Raw genomic sequence first — 21,045 nt, 5'->3', positions numbered from 1 at the left:
AGGTTGGACAGAATCTTGGGTAGCATGATCTAGTGGAAGGTGTCCCTGCCCATAGCAGGGGGTTGGAACTGGATGACCTTTAAAGTCCTTTCCAACCCAAATGATTCTGTGATTCTATGATTACTGTGACTCTTCAACCTGGAAAAAGAACCAAAAAAGTTCAATAGATGCCTTTGAAATCACAACTGGCATAGAAAAGTGGACAGGAATTGCCAGATGTCAATTGACAACTGGTCTCATCTCAGGTCATAAAGCGAGGCTGAAGGATGACAGCTCTGAACATCAGAAGCTGATTTGCTTTTCCCCCACCGCCTGTATTTAAGCTGTGGAGCTTATTGCCACAGGATACTGTAAGCTGCTAAAAGTGTGCCTAGGTTTTAAAAAGTCACTGGATGAGTTTGTGTAAGTAAAAAAATCCATTGCAGGTTATTAAAAACAAGACATCATGTCTAGATCAAAAAAAACCACGAGCAGTAAATCATTAGAAGCTGAAACTATATTCTGGGAATATAATTCAAACTGCTTGTGTGCTTTCAGAAAAGTATCTGATTTCATCTATTATTGGGAAGAGGGTACTGGCACAGATGGACTTTTGGTCTGACCTGGTCCAGCTTTTCTGGTGCTTTCATTGCTTTTTCCATGCTCAAAAGCCATGATGGTGCCAGCTCAGAGAGTCTTGTGTTTGAGTACTGTCAGCTCACATACTGCGTGAGCAAACTATGCAGGGACGGGCATGAAAACAGGCTGTGCCCTTCTTCCCCTCCCTGCCTTCCAGATCTGTTGGGATATAAGGAACTATAAAACCAGATGACTGAGTCTCCCAGGGATTTGCTGGGAATGAGGAGAACACTGAGAGAGCACCTCTGTGACACATTCAAATGCTGGAGGTGGCTGAAACTGCTTTCAGATCTGGTGGTGCTGCATTGGTGTGGACAACATTGTATGCTGTTGTATGCTCAGGGATGACACCATGGCTGGGACTTCCTGGGGCAGGAATTTCACACAGGAAAGCCCTAGTAATTGGGGTGTTGCACATCATGGACAAGAATGTTGCACATTCAGGAAAAGAGTTGGAAGACTGCTGCTGTGGACTTCAGAAGTCAACTGACTTTGGCATGTCTCCCTTTGTTTCTGTGGATCCACAAGGAATATCCTGACATTTCACTATATGTACTTCCAGATCTTTTCTAAATAACCAAAGGCAGAGGATTTCTGCCATGAAATACTTTGACATGTTATTTGTGAATTAAAATACTTCTAAAAAGATGTTCTTAGGGATAAATTTCCCAGTTCTTTTCTTTAGTGGAGTAAGCACAGCATTAAATTACAGCGAAGCTCAACTATGATGTCATAGTTTTCTTTTTTTTATTATAGACTTTTTTCCACATGAATGATAAAGAAACTACAACAGAGTTAAATACCTTTTTTGATAACAGCGATTATATTCTTAATTACACTCAATATTAAATTGTAAAATATTTCCAGAGGAGTACAATCGTTAATTCATACAGCAGGCAAAATACCAGAGGAGGAGAGGGCCGAGGGAGAGGGGTGTGAGAATTTCCAGTCTGCTTTTAAAAAGCACTGTGTATGGCTAACTCTGCCCTATCCATCCATCCATCCATCCATCCAAACGTGGTGCTGGCCCATCTGGTAAGACACACATTTCTTTCCATAAAACAATCACAATTCAAAAGCAAAGGATGAAACTGACAGATGTCATCAGTGTTTGTGGCGTTGAAAGGAGTGTCAGTTCCTTTCACAGCTTATCCGTACGATTCATTGAAAGCATTTTCTCTATCAGGTTCAGTAGTCCTTCTAAAAACACAAAGACTTAAACTTTGGTACCACCAAAAAAGATCCAGGACAGGCATTTTTTTTTTTTTCATTTTTTTGTTTTGTTTTGCTTTTACTAATAAATGGCTGCTACATTCTATTTTACATGGTTGTCCATGATGCTTTGAGGTCACTTGTCCTCGGGTTCAAAGGAACCTGTATCCCCAATCTTCCATTTTGTTTCAGTCTTTAAACAAGTCAGGTTTCTGACTGGCAAGTAATAACTTAGAAGGTTAACGGCTGCAAAAGATCCTGTGCTGCTGCAAGTTGAGACAAAAAAAACAAGGAAAGAGAGAGAAAATGTTACAACACTAAGCCCAAGAGTGAGATTTCTTTACTCACAGAATTATAACATTAATCCACAATCCCTGAAAAGGGGATACATGTAGATCACCTGCTCCAGAAGCATCCTCTGACAATTTGCTAGTGAGCATCTGTAGAGCCAGGTGGAAATACTTTTAAATTAAAGATGAAGTGCAACTTGTAACTGACTGAAGTACCACTAAACACAACAAGAACTGCTGTAGAAAGGAATACAAAGCCCAACAAGGGTAGCGGAGAAGCACTGAGTATTAATTGAGTGGTTGCTCTGCAACGCACAGGGTTTTCACCTCCTTGGTGTACAACGTGGGTATGTGTGTGCATACATGTTCCTTCTCGAGGCAACTCTCTTCTGCTTGGCACATGGAGAATCTGCAATTGCTTCTGAACAATACAGTTGTGATTCTCTGCTTGACTGATTTAGCTTAGCAGTTAAGTAACAACTAATCTTTCAAAAACACTAGGGCCTACTTAGAGAAATCCCTGTTGTCTGCGGGGATGGTGTGTCACTGGAAACAAAAACAGCATGAGAAATACATCCATCCTCCACGCTCGCAGCAAATAATCAGGAAATGCTCATAGCTGTGATGCCAGCACCTTCCTTGCAGGGACTGTCAGCTGATGAAAGCCTGATGATGGGAACAAATGGTGCCGTTCATCTGATGCTGCCATCCTCAGGCAGACTTTTATTGTAGATCAGTGCTTTGGACAAGGCGCTCAGGGCAGGACCTGCTGCTTCTCATCTGGGAAGCGTACTGTTCTATTTGGGATATTAACACCACTGAATTTATTTTAAATCAGTGCTCAGATTAATGAGACTCAACTGGAAAATGCTGGCAGACAGTAATAAAGCATGCACAAGAGGCAAAACAGACCAACTTGATGCTTAGATTAGTCCCCTTATCTCAGCAGACAGAGCTCAAGGCCAGATACTGGTTATATGGTAACTATACTTACTCCTAATATTTTAAGTATCTGCTTCTTCCATAGCTCAGGCAAACATCCATCATCTATACTATCAACACCTTCTCAGATGCTCCAGATTTTCTCTTGAGAGCTCTACTTTGTGCATTACTGAGGCCTCTACCTATGAATAGCTCTTTTCTTCTAATTCACCTGCTCTACCTCAGGGAACTTTCCAGTAAATCCACAAGCCATATTTTGTACCATATCACAGTAGCAGGGCTACCAGCTTTCTGCTTCTCCATCTCTTGTTTTACCAGAAGAAATGTTTTAAGTGTTGAGGCTGTAGCACCTGAAACTGGAATCTCTCCAATCAACCACAATGATGGAGATGGTGCTTCTTTTAACTGAATGCTTCTAAAAAACATGCCTGAAAAATGCAGTGTTGGGTTTGGGAATATCCTGTACAAGGGCAGCAGGGTAACTTCCCTCTGCAGGAGACTGAGCTACAGAAGACAGAGAGTCTGTGTTGCTCTGTAAAGCTCCCAAAATACACTAATCTTTCTTGAGAAAAAGCTCCACTATGGACAGAAAACCTCATCTCTACGTGTCTGTGTGTGAACTTCCAGTGCCTTCTGAATGCCAGGGTACTTCCCTCCTTCCACTGATGGTACATGACCTTTACACCACTATTCACCAGAGCTGAAGCACACGCTCAGGCAATGAGGCCTGGATTCACCCAGTGGTCAACTCTGAGCAGTATGTCCTACCCCAGTAGGAGTAATTTATGTGACATGTCAATTATCAGCTTTAGACAGTAGCACAGCACCTTCACAGACAGAGCTTTTAGACCAGAATCAGTAACATCAAGCCAAAGAATGATCCCTTTAATCTTGCAATGGCTGCAAAGAAAAAACATGACATCCAGGTAAGACAGAATGAAGTCTCACCTTTCATAAGCTCACCTTTAGCTTTTGCTGAGGTGTGCGCCGAGCTTTTCTTTCCTGATCAAGCTTGCTGCATAGGGAATCTGCAATGACACAGAGACAAAGCCACTGCTTTAAGCCAGGTTTGGCTAATGAAACTTCTAAACTGGAATCCCTGCAGATGAAGGGTTTTGTTTGCCTCCCCGTATCATTTTAGGAAACAGTGCCTTAAATGAAAAGATTGAGCTCTTTACAAAACCACAAGAATGTTGATGCAGAAACAAAACAAAAATGGCCCAAACTAAAACGACAGATCTTAAAATCCAATGTAAAAGATGGCTTCCAATATTTTGTTTCTAGCAGTTGCTGCCAAAAATTAAATCCACCACCCATTCTGCTGCCTGCAAGATGACAAAAATCAGCTGTTCATAACAGAGCAAGCAACATGCATTGATCTCTGCACAGCCAAAATACAGCATGTTGGGAGTATGAGGCTTCACGTGTTTATAGCACCATAATTGGGAAGTTCTAATAGTTATCTCTGACTTGCATCAATCTGAGGGAAGCCACTGAAGCGGAACAAATAATTAAAGAAAAACAGAGAACATACATAGGCATATTAGAGAACAGAGATATATTTAGAAACTAGGTGGGATGATGTGCTTGCTGGCTACTGGGAATATGGTTCAGGGCTGCTCTTTTCCAGTGCTGGGCCTTTAGAATTCAACAAAACTAAATTGCTTCGAGATTTCTCCATAGCTGGGAATCCAAGCAACTACAAATTCACTATTCCTTGATGCTGCCTTTTGGAAGGACCATCAGAGGAATTCAGGTTGGGATCAGAAAATCTATGTCCTTCCACTCCTAGACACTGTTGCACACGGAGGTGACCTTCTTCAGCTGTCAGGCACTCCACAATATATTCACAAATAATGTCAAATATGTTACTGCAAGATGACAAACATGATGAGCTTAAGTCAGGAGCAAGGCCTTAAGCTGCATGAACAGCAAAAGGAAGAGGCAGGGAAACGCAGAGTTGAAGCAACCTACCCCACACAGCTGAAAACATGTGAATTTGCATCCACATCCACTGACCATACACCTAACATGCATTCTTGTATATCCCTGTTTTGTTTTTAATTACATTATGCCCACAGTATGTGAGGATGTTTGTGTGAATTGTGCTCAGCATGTCTCCTGGCTGGTGTAAAGTGTAGTATCTGCAATTACATGAAGAGATGCATCCATACCCTGCCTGCCTTAATAATGAAAAGAGCAGGGAAGGCTCAGGATGAGAGGAAAGAAAGGAGCAGCTGCAGCTCAGGAGCTAACCCTTTCATCTCTCAGGGAAGGAGGTCAATCTGATTGAAAGCAGCAACACCAGGAAGCAGCAGCATCTGCAAAGATGAGCCGTCTGTCTGAACGAAACAGAAGCCTTTCATAGGGGCATGCTGCTTCCCACACTATACAGCCCTGGGGAAAGGGAAACACGTATGCATGAACTGAGAGGCCAAAACCACCGATGACCTGAGAAGACCAAGAATCCAGCTGTTTTGTCTGACTACTCTTATAACCCCTCGCTCTTGACAGAACTGAAGTTAACAGGAAGCATGCTGACAGATTCCTCCCCAAAACACAGAGCTCTTTTCTCCACCGCATTCTCGAACAGAGCTGCCTTCAGGACAGCGTTTGCAAAGGCTGGAAAACTCCTGTCCAAATTGCAGCAGAGATGTCTGCAAAGAAACTGTTTACCTGATCACCCATTTCTACAGTTTAGATTCAAACAGGAGTCATAAACAAACTGCCTGAACAAGCACATTTCAGCTGAGACCCATGATGCTTCACCAACTGCTCTCCTTCTCTCTCCCACTCAGGACGTCCAACAGGCAACACCAGTTTGTGTGGCTACCAAGTATATAGGACATCTCCCAGGCTGTACTGACCTAGATAATACAATGGGGTACATTCTGTCAGAAATTAACTGTTCTTAATCCACTTCTCTGATATATTTGGTACATCAGTGTCTTTTCAATGTGTGTTGGGTTATCCGTTCTCCTGGTAGTAAATGAAACTGGGAGAGATGGGTGTCTAATAGGGAAATAACTACATTCTTCATGAGTTAAATCATCTGCAATGTCATCTTATACATTTGAAGAGCATTTGGTAACTCCATTGCTGCAGTGGAATATATTTAGGGCTCTTCGTGACAATACATTCCCCTGTTGTGCATCCACGGTGTCTGTTCTGATAAAGGCAGGCTTGTCCTACAGCACACTCCTAACTACATTCCTGGAACACATTCTCTTTGCTTCATTCAGGGAATCCAGTTTGCAGGCTCTGAGTCTGGGGCACAACATGAACCAAAGCACAGATATGTGCATAGGATTTGGGATTCATTTCTAAAGCACACATTCATCCCTGCTACACTTGGACATCAGAGAAGCTTCACCAAAAAATCAAACACAGATAACTGAACATACAGAAACAGACCTGCGGTATCACCCCAACTACAAAAGCACAGGTGAAAAAATTAATAAGAAAGAAATATAAGTATCTCTCTGGGTTTGGAGGAGGGAGGCAAAGAAGTAAAATCTGCCTTGGAGTCTGCAAAATACAGTGAACATGTTTCCAGAAATGCTCTTCTATCTGTTATTATCTGTGTGTCTGTGTGCAGGCACTTCAGCACAAGATGCAGCTCAAAAAATCCAAGAGCCATTGTGCTGAACCGATGTTTCCCTCTAACATTCTTACCAAGGTCGATCAATCTAGCTGGACCACTTTAAGCAGAGGACCAAAGCAGAAATCCTAATAAAGTACTGCTGTTTCCTATTTCCATTTTTCAAATATGGAATAACATGCATGCAGCGACCAGTGTCTCTGCACACAAAAATGTGGATATTCCTTGTTTGTATAATGAATATATTAGGTGTACAAAGCACCTGCTTTTTATATACAACCTAAAATAGGAATTAAACCTACTAGTGCTTTTCTTAATTACAGTAGGACCCAGAGGAACATGATCTCATACCTCTGAAGATCTACCAGCATTACCACGTGGTACCTTTTTTTCTTCTTTTAAACACTCTTGTGAATCCTTAAAGATCAGGGTGAAACATGATGGAGAAATAGAAATCAATTTTGTAGATAGATAGTTCTAGATTAATTTTATTGTCTGCCTCTGAAGAACAGAGCTGATTCAAAGCAGCACTGAATCTTAGTAAGTAAGGCCATCAAATATCAGAGGAGCTCCAGCTGGATCCAGTTATGAGCTCTGAACAGTAATATCACCCCAGTTAGGCTTGGAAGGAGGAATGCAGTTCATGGGAGTCTAACTAAATTAAAAAACCCAAACAAAACCAAAACAACACTTTCTGCTAGAGCTGGATAGACAAAGAACTGCCCTTCTCACATTTCTAACATGCCAAAGACCTCCTGACTTTTACCCTTATATAAAGTTAGTGGGATTGATCAGTACCTGATCTTAGTTACCTAAACTACAGAAGCAGCGTAATGAACACCACCTTAGTCTTTCCTGATGGATACATTACAACTGGGGTCTATGCTTCCTCGGAACCAACAAACTACTTGTAAGGGACCCCCAAAAGGAAATGAACACGCTAGCTTAGTGTTCTACCTATCTGTAACAGTGTTTTAGAGGGGTTTACCGAAACATAAAAGGAATAAAAAATCATTGTACTGGGAATGCTGCTTCTAATCATTCTCCCACCTGGCAGCTAGGAAGAAAGTTTATGCTTTTAAACTGTGATCCACTAACACATGCTCAGAAAACAATACCAGACAGATGCAGAAGCTCAGGCAGGAGCTGACTCAGTGCTTTGTTAGACTGGCTTGGCTGTCCTGACAGATGAGTTCTGGTCACCCTGGACAGAAACCAACAACTCAAAAGGCAGGTGAGCTCTTCTAAGGCTGTATCACATGAGCCATTTTTGAACTTACTCCAGCATGCTTGACATTTGTTTCTTCTTGGTGGCCCTTTCGGTATAGCTGAATAGCAAAAGCGAAATGTTCCATGCCTAAACCCATATATAAAATTAATATTTTATATAAGACCTCCAAATACACGCACTGTATGTAGCTAATTCAGGAGACAGCACTTTGAGGGAGGAGGAAGAGAAAAGTGCATTCAAAGATTTAAGATCTATTTTCTTGCTAAACATGATGATTGATTGTTTCTTGGCACTTGGCTGGGACCTTGGCACAAACAGGCTGCAATACTGGAATTACTGGCACAGGTGCCCAGAAAAGCTGTGGCTGCCCCATCCCTGGCAGTGTTCAAGGCCAGGTTGGACACAGGGGCTTGGAGCAAGCTGCTCTAGTGGAAGGTGTCCCTGCCTGTGGCAGGTGGTTGAAACTGGATGAGCTTTAACATCCCTTCCAACTATTCCATGGTTCTTTGATTAATACCTCCCAGCAGCTGCTCAAGACACTCTGACCAAATCCTTTCTCAACATAAATTGCTGATGGCCTCACAATGACTCACTGCTCCAGCTACCTACCAAGTAGGGTTATGTCCAAAGAAGCCAACATCTAGCACTGAGGATGTAACAGAACAGGACTCAACCTCCCATTTTCCCAACGATCTGAGCTTTCCTCCTGACTTTCAGGAAGCCATAAAATGTATATATATATATATATATATATATATATATATATTTTTTTTTTTCCGGAGCGGACAGAGCATTAAAACAAAACCCCATTGATTAAACGCTGCTATTACGGAGGTTTTTAATGAGGAGTACTGAAGCCAGGTGCCTCGCAGCCGGCGCTGGGGGTGCAGTGGCGGCCGGGGAGCGGCAGAGGGCATCCGGAGCCCGCGCCAGCGGCCCCCGAGCTGCTCCCCGCGAGGGGCCGTTCATCATCGCCTCCTGCACTACAGCTTCAGAGCATCACCGAGAACTGGGAGGAGAACGAGTTACTGGGAGGAAAAAACCCCGGCACTTTCCATCAGGCCTTCCATGTAAAAGTCAGGCGTTTGCACGAGGAAGTTTTCAAATGCAATTTATATTTCGTTAATCTTTTCATGCTTACTTTCAGCTTTCTGTATTCCTGACCTTTCTGACACATCAAGCACGCCAAGGCAGTGACTACTCAGTTATGTAGCTTGAGGAATTCCAGTGCAGGGTGAGTGAAACCATCGCTGCTGCAAAACCTGCCTCTGGTAACCCCCTGTTAACAGGAGATGCCTTCAAGATCATGCACAAGTCTTCAGAAAGGACTAAGTGAAGTTTTATAATCCTTCAGTGGTGAGAAGAGCCAAAAGAAACTGATTCTGTGCATTCATGTTGTTTGTAAAATAAACAAAGCAATTAAGCTAGGTTCTGCAGCTAGTTATACTAGTAAATTTTGAGTTTAATAATACAAAGGTATACAGCTGTGAAGCTGCAAGTAAAATTAAGATTTAAGTATACATTAAAGATTTCTGCTTTTATCTTTGGACTTCAATGATAACAAGAAAATGAGCTGTGGGCAGCTCTGCTAAAGCAATAGTAGAGCATCCCATGTACATACAAGCCAAAACAACCTGCCCCTTTTAAAAACAACAAATGAACAAAAAAATTTAGAAGTAACCACGCTTTTTGTGTATCTTGCAATAAAAGCTCTAACTCATCTATGCCATTACCCCAAAAGGCCAAATGAGTTAGCACATTCAGCTCAGCAATCTTAATTCTACATGTAAGCACACAAGGTATATTCACGTGAATGAATTAAAGTAACTGCAGCATTTATCACATCAGAAGTGCTGACTCCATTTCAGCTACCACCCAAAACATCCCTGAAGATTTCTGCACCCATCTTAAACAAACACACTTGTTATTTGCAGCAGTCTCTCAGTTCTTCAGATGCAAACATCCTTTTTAGTTGTCTCACTGCTACACAACCTGTCTCACCAGGAGGGATACCCAAATGTGATCATAAAGACTTACGGATGATGTGATAACATTTCTATTAGTGACAATTAAACTTAGGCAGCCACAGTGAAGGGGTCCTGAACTGCTTGTACAGCACGTTCCATGTTGAAACTATTCACTGTAAGTACATTCAGACAGCTCTGTTCAATGATCAAATGACTGCTAGTCTTTCTGTAGCATGCACCATAAAAAGGTGTGAGTTACATGATCATATGTCTTTTCCTGCCCAAGAAAAAGCACTACACTGAACCTTGTGATTTTTCCACTTCTTGTAGATCAGCTGGCTGGAGGTGGTGACATCCAGTTTCAGAAACAACTTCAGAACTGGACCACAAAGTGAATGGCAGAGATGATCCATTCTCTCCTAAGAGGGAGATTTAGCTCCAAGTTTGCCTGACACAAGAGATAAAGGCTGAAGTGGGGCCACAAACTTTGTGTTTAAATGTGCTCCACAGGAGGAATCAGACAGATCACCTGCCTCAAATCCAAAGCAGCAGGGGAAGTACTTTTCAGGATGGCATCTTAATTACCAGCTTCTGTGACAATGCAATTCACAGATCAAGCCAAAGTCCTTTCCTGGCATTGGGAGACAAAGGGGAACACCGTAACCACTGGACGCATTAAAGAGTGGAGACAAGCAGCCGAAAAAAAATCTCCAAAGATGTTCTGGACTTGAATTCCCTCCATAAAGAACCTCCTTCAAGCACCCTCCATCTCTCATTGAAATCCCTGAAGTCAGCAGGAACAGGGAGCAGGAATGTTTGGCAGCTCTAAAAATAAGGCCACTCCTAAAAGCCTCTAAACATAGGTGCACAAGTTTGACAATCCTGGCCTTCAGCTTTATTTTTATGTCCCAACCCATCAATTAGAAAATGACAGCACCAGAAGGCTGGACAATGCCTTCCCTGCACTAGGCTCTGTGACAACCACAAGGAAAATTTAGATGTTCAAGCACAGACTGGATCCAGGTAAGTGGGTATATTTGGCAAACCTGCTTCAAAAAACCCCTGTTAAATAACGTCAGACTGATCATAGAAAAAGCACTATTAGCATGCTGATAGCCTCCCATTTGTTAACATGCCCTGCTCTTACACTAAACAGTATCTGAGTAAGAAACAGTTTTATATACTACACCCCTTGCTTGTACTCGATTAAGTATGCCAAGTTTTCAAAGAAGCACAGTTGTTACAATGATACAGAGCTGCACTAACACACACATGCAAAATCCCTCTTGATTTTAAAGTAACAAGCAAAAAACCCGACAGCAACGCGTGCCTGCACTGAGCTGTGTTCGGCAACTCAATCCTTTACTGCCGAGTTAAGCACTTCTTCTAGCAGCTGAAATTTCACAAAGACACATCCTGAGGTTTATTTGCCAGTGAGAAGTTGGCCTTGCGCAGGTTCCCTACCAAGGGCTGAAATACACCCCTTGACAACTCGTACAAGGTAGAAACATTTAACTGCTTAAGGTGTACTGATTCAGTCCTCACTTTTCACTCTGAAGAAGCACCTCTCAGCATTGAGTCAACGCATTTCGTTTAGTTGAAACATGAAGACCCATCTGGTTACCGCATGAAAGTAAATCTCCAGGTAATTAGACTCTAAACCAGCTGAGCTCGGGAATATGAGCTCGGGAATAGTACATCCGCATGGCTCACAAAGGGAAAGTTTGAGCATTGCATTGAAAAAACATAAAGCAACAGTTTATAACGTTTTTAGCAGAGAAAGCAAACTTACAATTTGTAATTGCTGTACCATTTCTTCTCTGTACGCCAACTCCCGCTTCATCTGATCTTGAAAATTATCTGTAAGAAGAGGAAAAAAAGAAGCAGATGCAGTAGTTAAAATGGAAACCACACAGTATAATTCATATAAATAAAGTTAAATCAAACCAGATCACTAATAAGGAACCATGAAACACTACAAAGCCCTTCACCCAATTAAAACATGTTCCTAAGAGAAACTTACCTAGTAGAGGACACTTCAAACAAGAGATGTGGAAAAACCAGATTCAGTTATTTCCCAATTAACAAATGTATTCTGCTAAGTTTCTGTTGCTAGCATTTATTCCCACAGTTATTCTTCTCAATGGACAAGGCTCTGCAGTCATTAGTCAAACGTCTACAAATGCTGATGAGAAGAGCAAAAGCTGTTCCCCTTTGCTTTGGCATAAATCTGTTGACATCAATAGCGATGTCCAACGTGTGAGAAGAGAAAGTGTTCAAGGATGCACGATTTGATTTGTAGTTTGTAACATCGTGCTGATGGCTTTGAACAAAACCCAGACTAAAGCTCCATAAACAGTGATGTGCAAGCAGAAGGGAAAAAGTCTTTGAAAGACTGATTCTTGACAGCTGGGTTACAGCACAGACCAGCCTTCCTGCTTCACTATCTCCTCTTTCCCTTATTTTCCTCCTCTCTTATCCATTTCAGACAAAACTTAATTTGGTAGAAAATTAACTGCTGGTCTGTTTTCATAACACTGCTGTTGGCGGGAGGGAAAAATATGTACAAAACTATCGACAGGAAGCAAATAACATGGAAACATGGAGAGCTGCATGATGGAGACCGGAGTGCAGTGGTGGATTACTAAATGGAGGAGGAAAGAAAATCCATTCCATCCAGTATCATTCTGAATCAGGAAACAAGTATAGAAAATAGCAAGGTGAATGCCAACAGAAAACAGCATGGAGCATGTGAACACACAGAGCTTGGAGAAGAACTACAAGACCAAGGCAGCTAAAAAGGTTTATTTACAACTAACCAATTAAGAGAATTAAATAATCATGCTGGGACACAGTCACACAGCCTTGCAACAACTTCTCAACCCCAAAAGCAGGAGCAGGAAAGCAGTGAGCAGGCATGGCATGATGCAGTGGAGAGGAAGGATGTTATCTCTCCTGCAGGGGAAGAAGACATAACACCACCAACTGTGGGCATAGGAACACAGTAGAATAAAGTACAAGGCGGCAGAGCTCTGTCCTCTTTCACACAAGAATTTTGCCCCTCTGAATGATGACCAAAAGCTGCTGTTTATAAGGCATGGGGGCACTTCAGGACAACAAAAAAATAGCAATTAAAGAAAGAAAGAATGAGAAAATTTATTTGGCTGAATCCATCAGGAGCACAGCTCAGTCACAAGGAAAAGGATAAGACAACATTATCCTATAAAAAGTTTCTCAAATTTCAAGTAAATGCCCACAGAATTTTTCAGGCTATTCCTTTTAGTCCAACTCAACCAGGAAAAGAAGCCAACAGAAACAAACCAGGTTTGCAATCCCGTCTTCCTAGCTCCAAAAAAGCCGTGCAGTATAAAATGGTGATCGCTTCCTATCCTGGTCACTAAAGGCTGGCATATCTGTGCCAGCTATGACTGGGGTCCTCCAGTTTCACTATGAGTAGGCTACATGGAGAAATATTCCTTCTCTCCTTGACACTTTCCTCCTCACTGCCTCCTCACAGGCTCATCACCTCTCAGAAAAAACAGCTCAGAAATCTTGCTCAATCCTGCACTGAAAATGTCCAAGCTTGCAGTGGAAATAGGGTGTTAATGGTAAGGATAGCTGGGTGTTTTTTTTTCTGGCAGCATTTATCTGAATCTGAATGCTTACAGACAAAGCCATAAGCAGTACCCAAGAGAAAAGACATGAATATTTAAATAGCTTTCTTAACACAAAATTAAATACTTTAACTATCCGGACTATGTCTCCACCATTTTATTGCCACATTGTTAAAAGCACATGGACAAAATGCGTGCCAGCCGACACCAAAGGCAGAGAACAGAAGAGGGTTCTGGGGGAACACGCTATCATCATGCACAAGGGCTCATATTGGTATCAGGACAGCAAATTCTTTGATTTTCTTCAAGTGATCTGACCTTTTCATTTTTTTATTTTCTTCAAGTGATCTCTGTATTGAGAGATGTTACAGGCAAAGGAAAGCCCCATCTGCAGCTTTCAAGTACAACAACAATATAAAAAATAAAGGTACAAACAGCAGAAGACAAGGTCGGCTGCTTTATAAATTATCATGGTCCACATTTCAAGCAGGTACAAGAAGACACAGAGAAGCGTGCAGCACAGTACTGCTAAATGAGTTTGCAAATAAGATCAGTTCTCATTTAGCAGTGATTTCCATGAGGAGACGGTGGAAACCAAACACGATTTACACACAAGACCGCGTGGCACCACTGCGGGTGGTGCTTTGAGGCTATTAAGGTAAAACACCCCAAATGTGCTCAGTTCCAAATGCAAGACCCAAAACAAAAAGGTGACTTTGGAGTTAATTACACGTAACCCAAGAGAGGAGTTTTCTAGAGAGATACAGTGATACCTTCCACATCTCACATAGCTGAATAGCGATGCATTTCCTTCCTTTTAAATAAGGTTGAGAAAACTTAAAAAACAAGGGCTTCTTATTTTCAGTTCAAAGCACAGGGAGAACCACCACAACCTGTGGGACTGAGAATGACCCTGGTAGACTGCGCCTGTCCTCAGCAGCTTTAGGGATGGGACAGGAAACCAGTCCCCACTGCTGCTCAGCCTGATGGTGTGGTGAGCCAGACTGGGATAGGATATTGTCCTGGGTTCAGCAGTAGCAGACATTTTTCTCCTTCTTAGTAGCTGGTGCAGTGCTGTACTTTTGACTTTTGGCTTGGGAACAACGCTGGTAACACCGATGTTTTTAGCTGTTGCTAAATAATGTTTACTCTGACCAAGGACTTTCTGAGTCTCATGAGTCTCATGGCAGACCAGGGAGGAGGGGAAGCTGGGAGGAAGCAGAGACAGGACACCTGACCCAAACTAGCCAAAGAGGTATTCCATACCACAGCACGTTATGCCCAGTATATAAACTGGGGGGAGTCACCCGGAAGGGCTAGATCACTGCTGAGGTCGGGCTGGTCAGCGAGTGGTGAGTGACTGTATTCTCTTTCCTTGTTGTTTCCGTTATCACTATTATTATTGGTGTTAGCAGCAGTGGTTTGTGTTATACCTTAGTTACTGGACTGTTCTTATCTTAACCCATGGGAGTTACATTCTTTTCATTCTCCTCCCCATCCCTCCAGGAGCAGGGGGAGGAAGAACAGAGGGGAAGTAAGCGAGCAGCTGTGTGGTTCTGAGTTACTGGCTGGGCTTAAACCACGACAAATATAAACCCTGTTACCTGTCTACTCTCCGCTCCCTCCTACAGCCTCAGGTATTTCCAAGCCATGATAAACCCATCAACACAATTTTAATTTTACCTCAACATTCCTTTAGCTGGTTCTCTGAAGACTTCTCTGTCTAGCTCCTCCCTATCCAACACCACCCCACACAGATACTGACTTGGGAAACCTTGGGAAAACACTTTCTAATACTTGACCTAATGCAGCAGCCCCATCCAGCAGCACGAGCCTGGCACAGACCTCTTCTCTTTTGCTAGGACATGTATTGTTCTAGAAGACAAACCACTTTTACCCTGGATTTTACGCTTCTTTGCTTTACAAAGACCCTTCTTCTTGTTTTATTATATGCGGAGGAGGGGTGGTTTTTTTTGGTAAATCTAAATCTGTAAATAGGTTTTACGGTCACTTGTATATATTGTTTATTGCACATTATCTGGTTTCTATTTTAATCCTGAAGAAAATTGACCACTACTTTGTGGTACATTGAAACCACATATTTTTCAAGCCAGCATACAGTCGCCACTTCCTTGGTCAGCCGTACGTGTTCTTTTCTTTTATTTGAATTGTATTTCATGTGGTTTAATTGCAGTGTTTATTTACATGGCAATGACAGAGCATTAATTTTACTGTAGAAGAACAAAAGGATAAATAAGTGACCTGAATGGCAAAATTCCAAGATGCCATTTCACCAATACCACACATCAGTATTCTGATCCACACAAATTATTTTAAAATTACCTCACTCCCAAACCCAAGTAATGACTGAATTTATACTGAAGGATGAGGTTATCCTCCTTTCATTAATATCCATATCACCTCAGGCAGCTCTTCTCCTTTATTTATGAAGCCATCTACATCTTTCAATATTTGGGCTAAAGATGGAGTCACAGTTCTCGCACTTCCTTGCTTCCCTGAACTTACCCTATCTGATGCTAGAGAAAGGGGACAAATGTATTTTCTTTAAATAACAGGAGAATGATGTCTGTGCTCCCAAATTTCCTGGGAGATGCAACACTCATCAGCTTGCAGCAGTGGGTTCTGGCTGACCTGCTTACTTTGTGGGACCTGGCAACACCGGGTTTTGTCCCTGGAGTTTTTATCAAGGGACCTAGAGGTCTAAAAATACTGAGTTTCTGAACTCTTCAAGAAATCATGATACACCAACATGAGGGCAGTTTCGTGCTGAGTGCTGGTCAGACATTTCAGGCACATATGAGTTAACAAATGTCAGCACAGCCTGTAACATTACATTCATTGTATGTTATAAGAGCCCTTACTGTGTCTCCTACATTGTCCTGACCTATGTGGGATTTCTCATGGAAGCATATTTTTCCCAGCTGATGCCAGCGTAATTCAAAAAGTCTCAGTCAATGAGCCTTTCTCCCTGTGCATGCAGTGTAACTTTCTGGCAGCTTCATGAAAACCCTAAGTGTCCATTTTGTTTTCTCTTATTTAACACGTGCCAGGCACATTCCATCATCCCTGGACAGCAACACCCTGCTCATCAGTCATGGTGGAAGGGCCATCTCAAATAGCCCATCTCAAGAGGAAAAGTCCAAATAGGTATTTCTGTCCCTTAAAGAGGGGCCACATCAATTCTCCATCATCACCTAGAACTACCTAAAGGTAACTATCAAGTACCTTGTCTTCAAAAGCCTCTAAAAAGCTGCTTAAGACCACTGACACTGCTGTACCCCAAGAAGCCCCAGACATGTTTCTGTCTACTCACTGTATTCAATGTTATCAGAATCAGTAAAATACACATTAAACAGACATCCAGCTTCAGATTTTCCCTACAAAAGGTCTGAAAACCCAAGGCAAAAGTGCCATCAGATTCAGCAGAACTAAGCAAAGATCCTGGCAACACAACTGAGAACACACCTTTCCCACTTTAACAATATGACAAACCCAACCACCCATAAATAACACCAAAACCACAGATGTGTATCTTACTGAAGACCGGGAAAGACGCATTTCCTTTCAACACCTGGAACTCCTGTTCTAGTCTCCTCCGTAAGTCGATCTGTTCAAACAAAACCTTCTGGAGTTCCTCTAACAAAGGGAAAAGAAAAGTGGGTTTGCTAATCTGTATAAATAATTCTTGAAAGAATAGTTGCAGAGCAATTCATTATTACAAGACAAAATATTTAAGCAGTTATAAAAAAAAAAAAGTGTTGCATAGACCTACAATAGATTTTGTGCAGAAAGCCATGAATATAAATCAATGTAATATATTATTTTAAAGTATTATATTACAGTGTCATGTATTGATTGATATATATGCATTAATCTCAATTATATCCACCCAAAGGTCCATATATTATTCATATGTTATTTGACAAGCTTAAAATATGGTGCAGAACAAAAGTGCCCCCTATTATCCTCATATTCTATTAAAACAAAGAGCAGTTTTATAATGTAAGGGGCCCTTATTTATTTTACCTTTCCCCATGTTTTCCACATCCTTCTTCAGCGAATGAGGTGAATTGGTTTCTTGGGTATGTTCACCTTTAAAAAAGGAGAAAGGAAAAAGTTAGTGATTTACTGCTATTGCTTTTTATCAGTATTGCCCTTCCTGTACATCTGCTCCAGAGAATCTGGAGGGGAAAAAAGAACCCCAAAAACCAACAAACAACAAGAAAAAATATTCTGAAAGTGTAATATTGAGGCTTATCTACACATCTCCATGTGCACAGCACTTGGACTTGTATTTACTTCTACTTTAGTAAAGTATCTGCCCACACCATGGCCTCCTGCAGGCAAGACCCCATTTCTCCATGTTACCCTAGGAAAGCTCCTCTTGCACATCCTCTGCCGAACAGATCCCTTCTTTCCCTCTATCCCTTCTTGAAGATGTGCTAATTATAGAAGGACTAGAAACAAGCTGAAGAAGGGTTAGGTAGAGCCTTCTCTATTAAGGTTTCGTATCTTCTCCTTATAATGGAAAGTCCATGCTATCTAGCTGGGCAGGACCCTGTTCCAAAATCCACAGGCAAAATCTTCTGCACACCAGCCTTTATCATCTCCTATAATTCTATGGCATGGGCTAGCTGTAACTAGATATAGTTCATATCCAGCTGAGATAAAATTGACATTAGTGGAATTTGCATCTAAACGATACACCTCTGAGGTCAACCAATTCAAAGACTTCTGTTTTAGACTGCTCACATAACTTTTAATCATACAGTAGTAAAGAATTTTCTAGGTAACAAAATTTTACTATCTCCAGATATATGAATACTACTTCTTTTGGCCTTTTTCCTTTTAAAATAAAATAAAACAAAATAAAACAAAGTAAATCTTCACAAGGTGCTAAGTTCATCTGGTTAAGAGTTTGACCTAAATATGAACCTTCAGAGAGAAGGTGCAATTTTCATTATCCTCTGGAACTGTGAAATTTTCCTCTAATTTATGTGAATAGGGTTCTGAAACAAAAAAGTTTTTTAAAAAAGAAAAAAATATTACTTTAGAAGAAGTTAATGAGAGAATTTCTATTATTTACAGTTGAAGTAGAAATGGACTCTCAGTAATTAAGGAAATATTTGTTAAATAACCAATTATTGAACTAATTGGACTAATTCTTGTTTTAGTCCAGCCAGTAAATACACATCATTAACTCTACTGATGAGTAATCACAGACATACAGGTAAAGCTACTCAAGTGTTTATGTGTTTGGAAGGAAGAATCATGTGGGAAATAGGCTGGGTTTTTTTGAAAATAAAAGGCCGTAGCACTAAATAGGTCACCACTCATCAGATAAGAAAGCAGTTAGTTAATAAACTCATCCTGTCATCATGCATTTCCGAGTAGGTCATCACAATAAGCTAATTTAAAAGTTGAATCGGGAAAGTCTTGCTTTATATGCAGTCAGAAATCTTTTTGCAAAACATTTCTTTTTTAAAAAAATTAATGCATTCCTATATCCAGTAAACCTTGAAGTCACAGTATATGAAACCTATCCAATAGCTGTGCATTTTAGCATCTGTTATCTTTTCAGTCCTTAACAAAAAAAAGGCAACCACTCATTCAGACATACCCATTTATACAACTGATTTCTGGTGCCAGCAATTCCATTTTAAAATATGTTTATGTAACATAAGGATTAAAAAAATATTTTTTGTACGGTTCTTGATAAAAACAAAGCATTTTCTACAGGTAACTTATCACAGTAAAAGAAACAGCAAGCTTAAAAATACATCACTTTTGGGGCAGTGGTTTGTGCTCTTTCTTCAATATAAAATGGTCTTTGTTTGTTTAGTTAATATAATTCTGTTTTAAACAGGACTGCTAGAAAAATATATGTTTTGTTAGAGGAATTAGGGTGCACAAAATCAAGAAGAAGGAATTAAAATTCAGGAAGGATATTTATTGAATTATACATACTAGTATTTTTCCCAAATAATTTATTTTATTCTTTTCTGTATGTTTAAGTGCAATTTTGAGGGATAACAGACTCACAGACAGAAGGATTTTTCAAGGGGGAGAAAAGAAAAAGGGGAAGAGACTAGATCCTATCACAGAGCATGGCGGCAACATCTCCCACTTGCTCGGCTGAGCTTTCAGGGCTGTATGTTTGAGGCTGCCGACTCGCTGGGACTGAAAGTGCCACATCAAAATGAAAATAAGGGCATGCAGCATGAAGAATAACTTCTCCAGCCTCTGCAGCCTCTCCACTAAGACACTGAAAAGACTTACTAGGAAATCCCCCATCCTTGCCCTCAAAATAAGGAAGAGGATGGGAAAACTGAAGGCACTTAGAGGCAACACTTGGCACATAAGGTTCTAACAAGTAACGGTATTTTTAAACTGCTGATGTTAAAAAAAAAAGCTTCAACGTTATTATTATTAATGTTAATAATAATCAGATGGGTTTCACCTTTCCAGTCCCCCTGAAAATGATAATCAGGAGGCTGCTCTTCTCTGTTTTTCCATACTTCCCAGAGGCCTCATCATGCATTGTGTACTGTTCTACCTTAATTGAAAGGGAGGAGGTATTGAATATTTAACCAGCTTCCTTTCTCTTACATGTTAATTAAAAGCTAAATAGGTATTTTAAAACAAACAAACAGAAAGCCCAAAGAATTTTAATCAGTCTAAGAAAAAAAGAATCACTTCCCCTTCTAATAGCTTCACCATAACTCTCTTGGGCCTTGTCTACACACAAACTTGCAACAGCATTTAAACACTGAAAGCTGTGCAGCCCCTTGGTACAGACACCTAGGTTTTCTTTAAGAGAGGCCTATTTCAGTTTATTCAAAGAAATCAAACTATATCTCAGCTGTCTGTTGGGTAGGGAAAAAGAGGATGAAGAACTTATACCCAGTTTAAACCGCCTCAGCTGAAGCTTTTGGTACTTCTTCTCTTCCCGATTAGCTCAGGTGCACGAACACTGTTATTTTGGAATAAAGGTATGTGAGTTGTATTGTTCGCAAATGGCTTTCTTACCCTGGAATGTGAACATCTGCCCATGAAGGAAAGAAGATATTATGTCTGTGAGTAGACACACCTCAAATTACTTTATCAGTACTCTGAAAAACAGAGGTCCCAAATTGCACATTGACACAGCCTCATCTCTTGTGATGCCACCATTTTATTAGCTCTGCACCCACTGGAATAGTTAAGATTTGAATTTTTAACACAAGAAACAAACAGGAACATTCCTAAATGTATTCTTCTCAACAGAAATGCAGGTTCGCCTCCTCGTACAAAACCAAACCAGACATAGCCAGGTTACCTCTTCATGATGTGCCATCTAGAGCAACCTCCTTCCTCAGGAAAATCTCAAGGCACTTTTCAAACACAGCTAAAAATTTCCACACTGGCCCAGGCAACAAAACGACATCAGCAGGCAACAGATTTGCCCAACACAGAGGTCTGATGGATTGGGAATGAAACTCCACTACCCTGACTCTCACCCCTGTACCTTGTCCCCAGCTTGTACCCTACACAATTCTCATATGTGGTG

The 21,045-nt window shown here is 41.0% G+C and overlaps 1 protein-coding gene across 3 annotated transcripts in view; it reads right to left on the bottom strand.

Annotated features, from left to right (window-relative positions):
• Positions 1–1,556: 1,556 nt before the first annotated feature.
• The window catches only part of SKOR2 (SKI family transcriptional corepressor 2), a 34,138-nt gene continuing 14,649 nt past the window's right edge, over positions 1,557–21,045 (bottom strand). For 2 of the 3 annotated variants that reach the window (XM_062611752.1, XM_062611751.1), the window contains exons 5-9: positions 17,523–17,588; positions 17,034–17,132; positions 11,654–11,721; positions 4,026–4,090; positions 1,557–2,096 (exon numbers count right to left, since the gene is read on the bottom strand). In XM_062611752.1, the coding sequence (XP_062467736.1) occupies positions 4,028–4,090; positions 11,654–11,721; positions 17,034–17,132; positions 17,523–17,588 (296 nt within the window). In that variant the 3' untranslated portion in view covers positions 1,557–2,096; positions 4,026–4,027. The remainder of the gene's footprint in view (positions 2,097–4,025; positions 4,091–11,653; positions 11,722–17,033; positions 17,133–17,522; positions 17,589–21,045) is intronic. The other variant, XM_062611755.1, reaches the window with a different exon arrangement.

The sequence above is a fragment of the Pezoporus occidentalis genome, unplaced genomic scaffold (assembly GCF_034315485.1).
Source record: "Pezoporus occidentalis ecotype Australia unplaced genomic scaffold, CSIRO_AGI_Poc_V1 ctg157, whole genome shotgun sequence".
NCBI classification, from domain to species: Eukaryota; Metazoa; Chordata; class Aves; order Psittaciformes; family Psittacidae; genus Pezoporus; species Pezoporus occidentalis.
The sequence above is the reverse complement of the archived record's forward strand: the minus strand, read 5'-3'. Positions and strand labels throughout refer to the sequence as shown.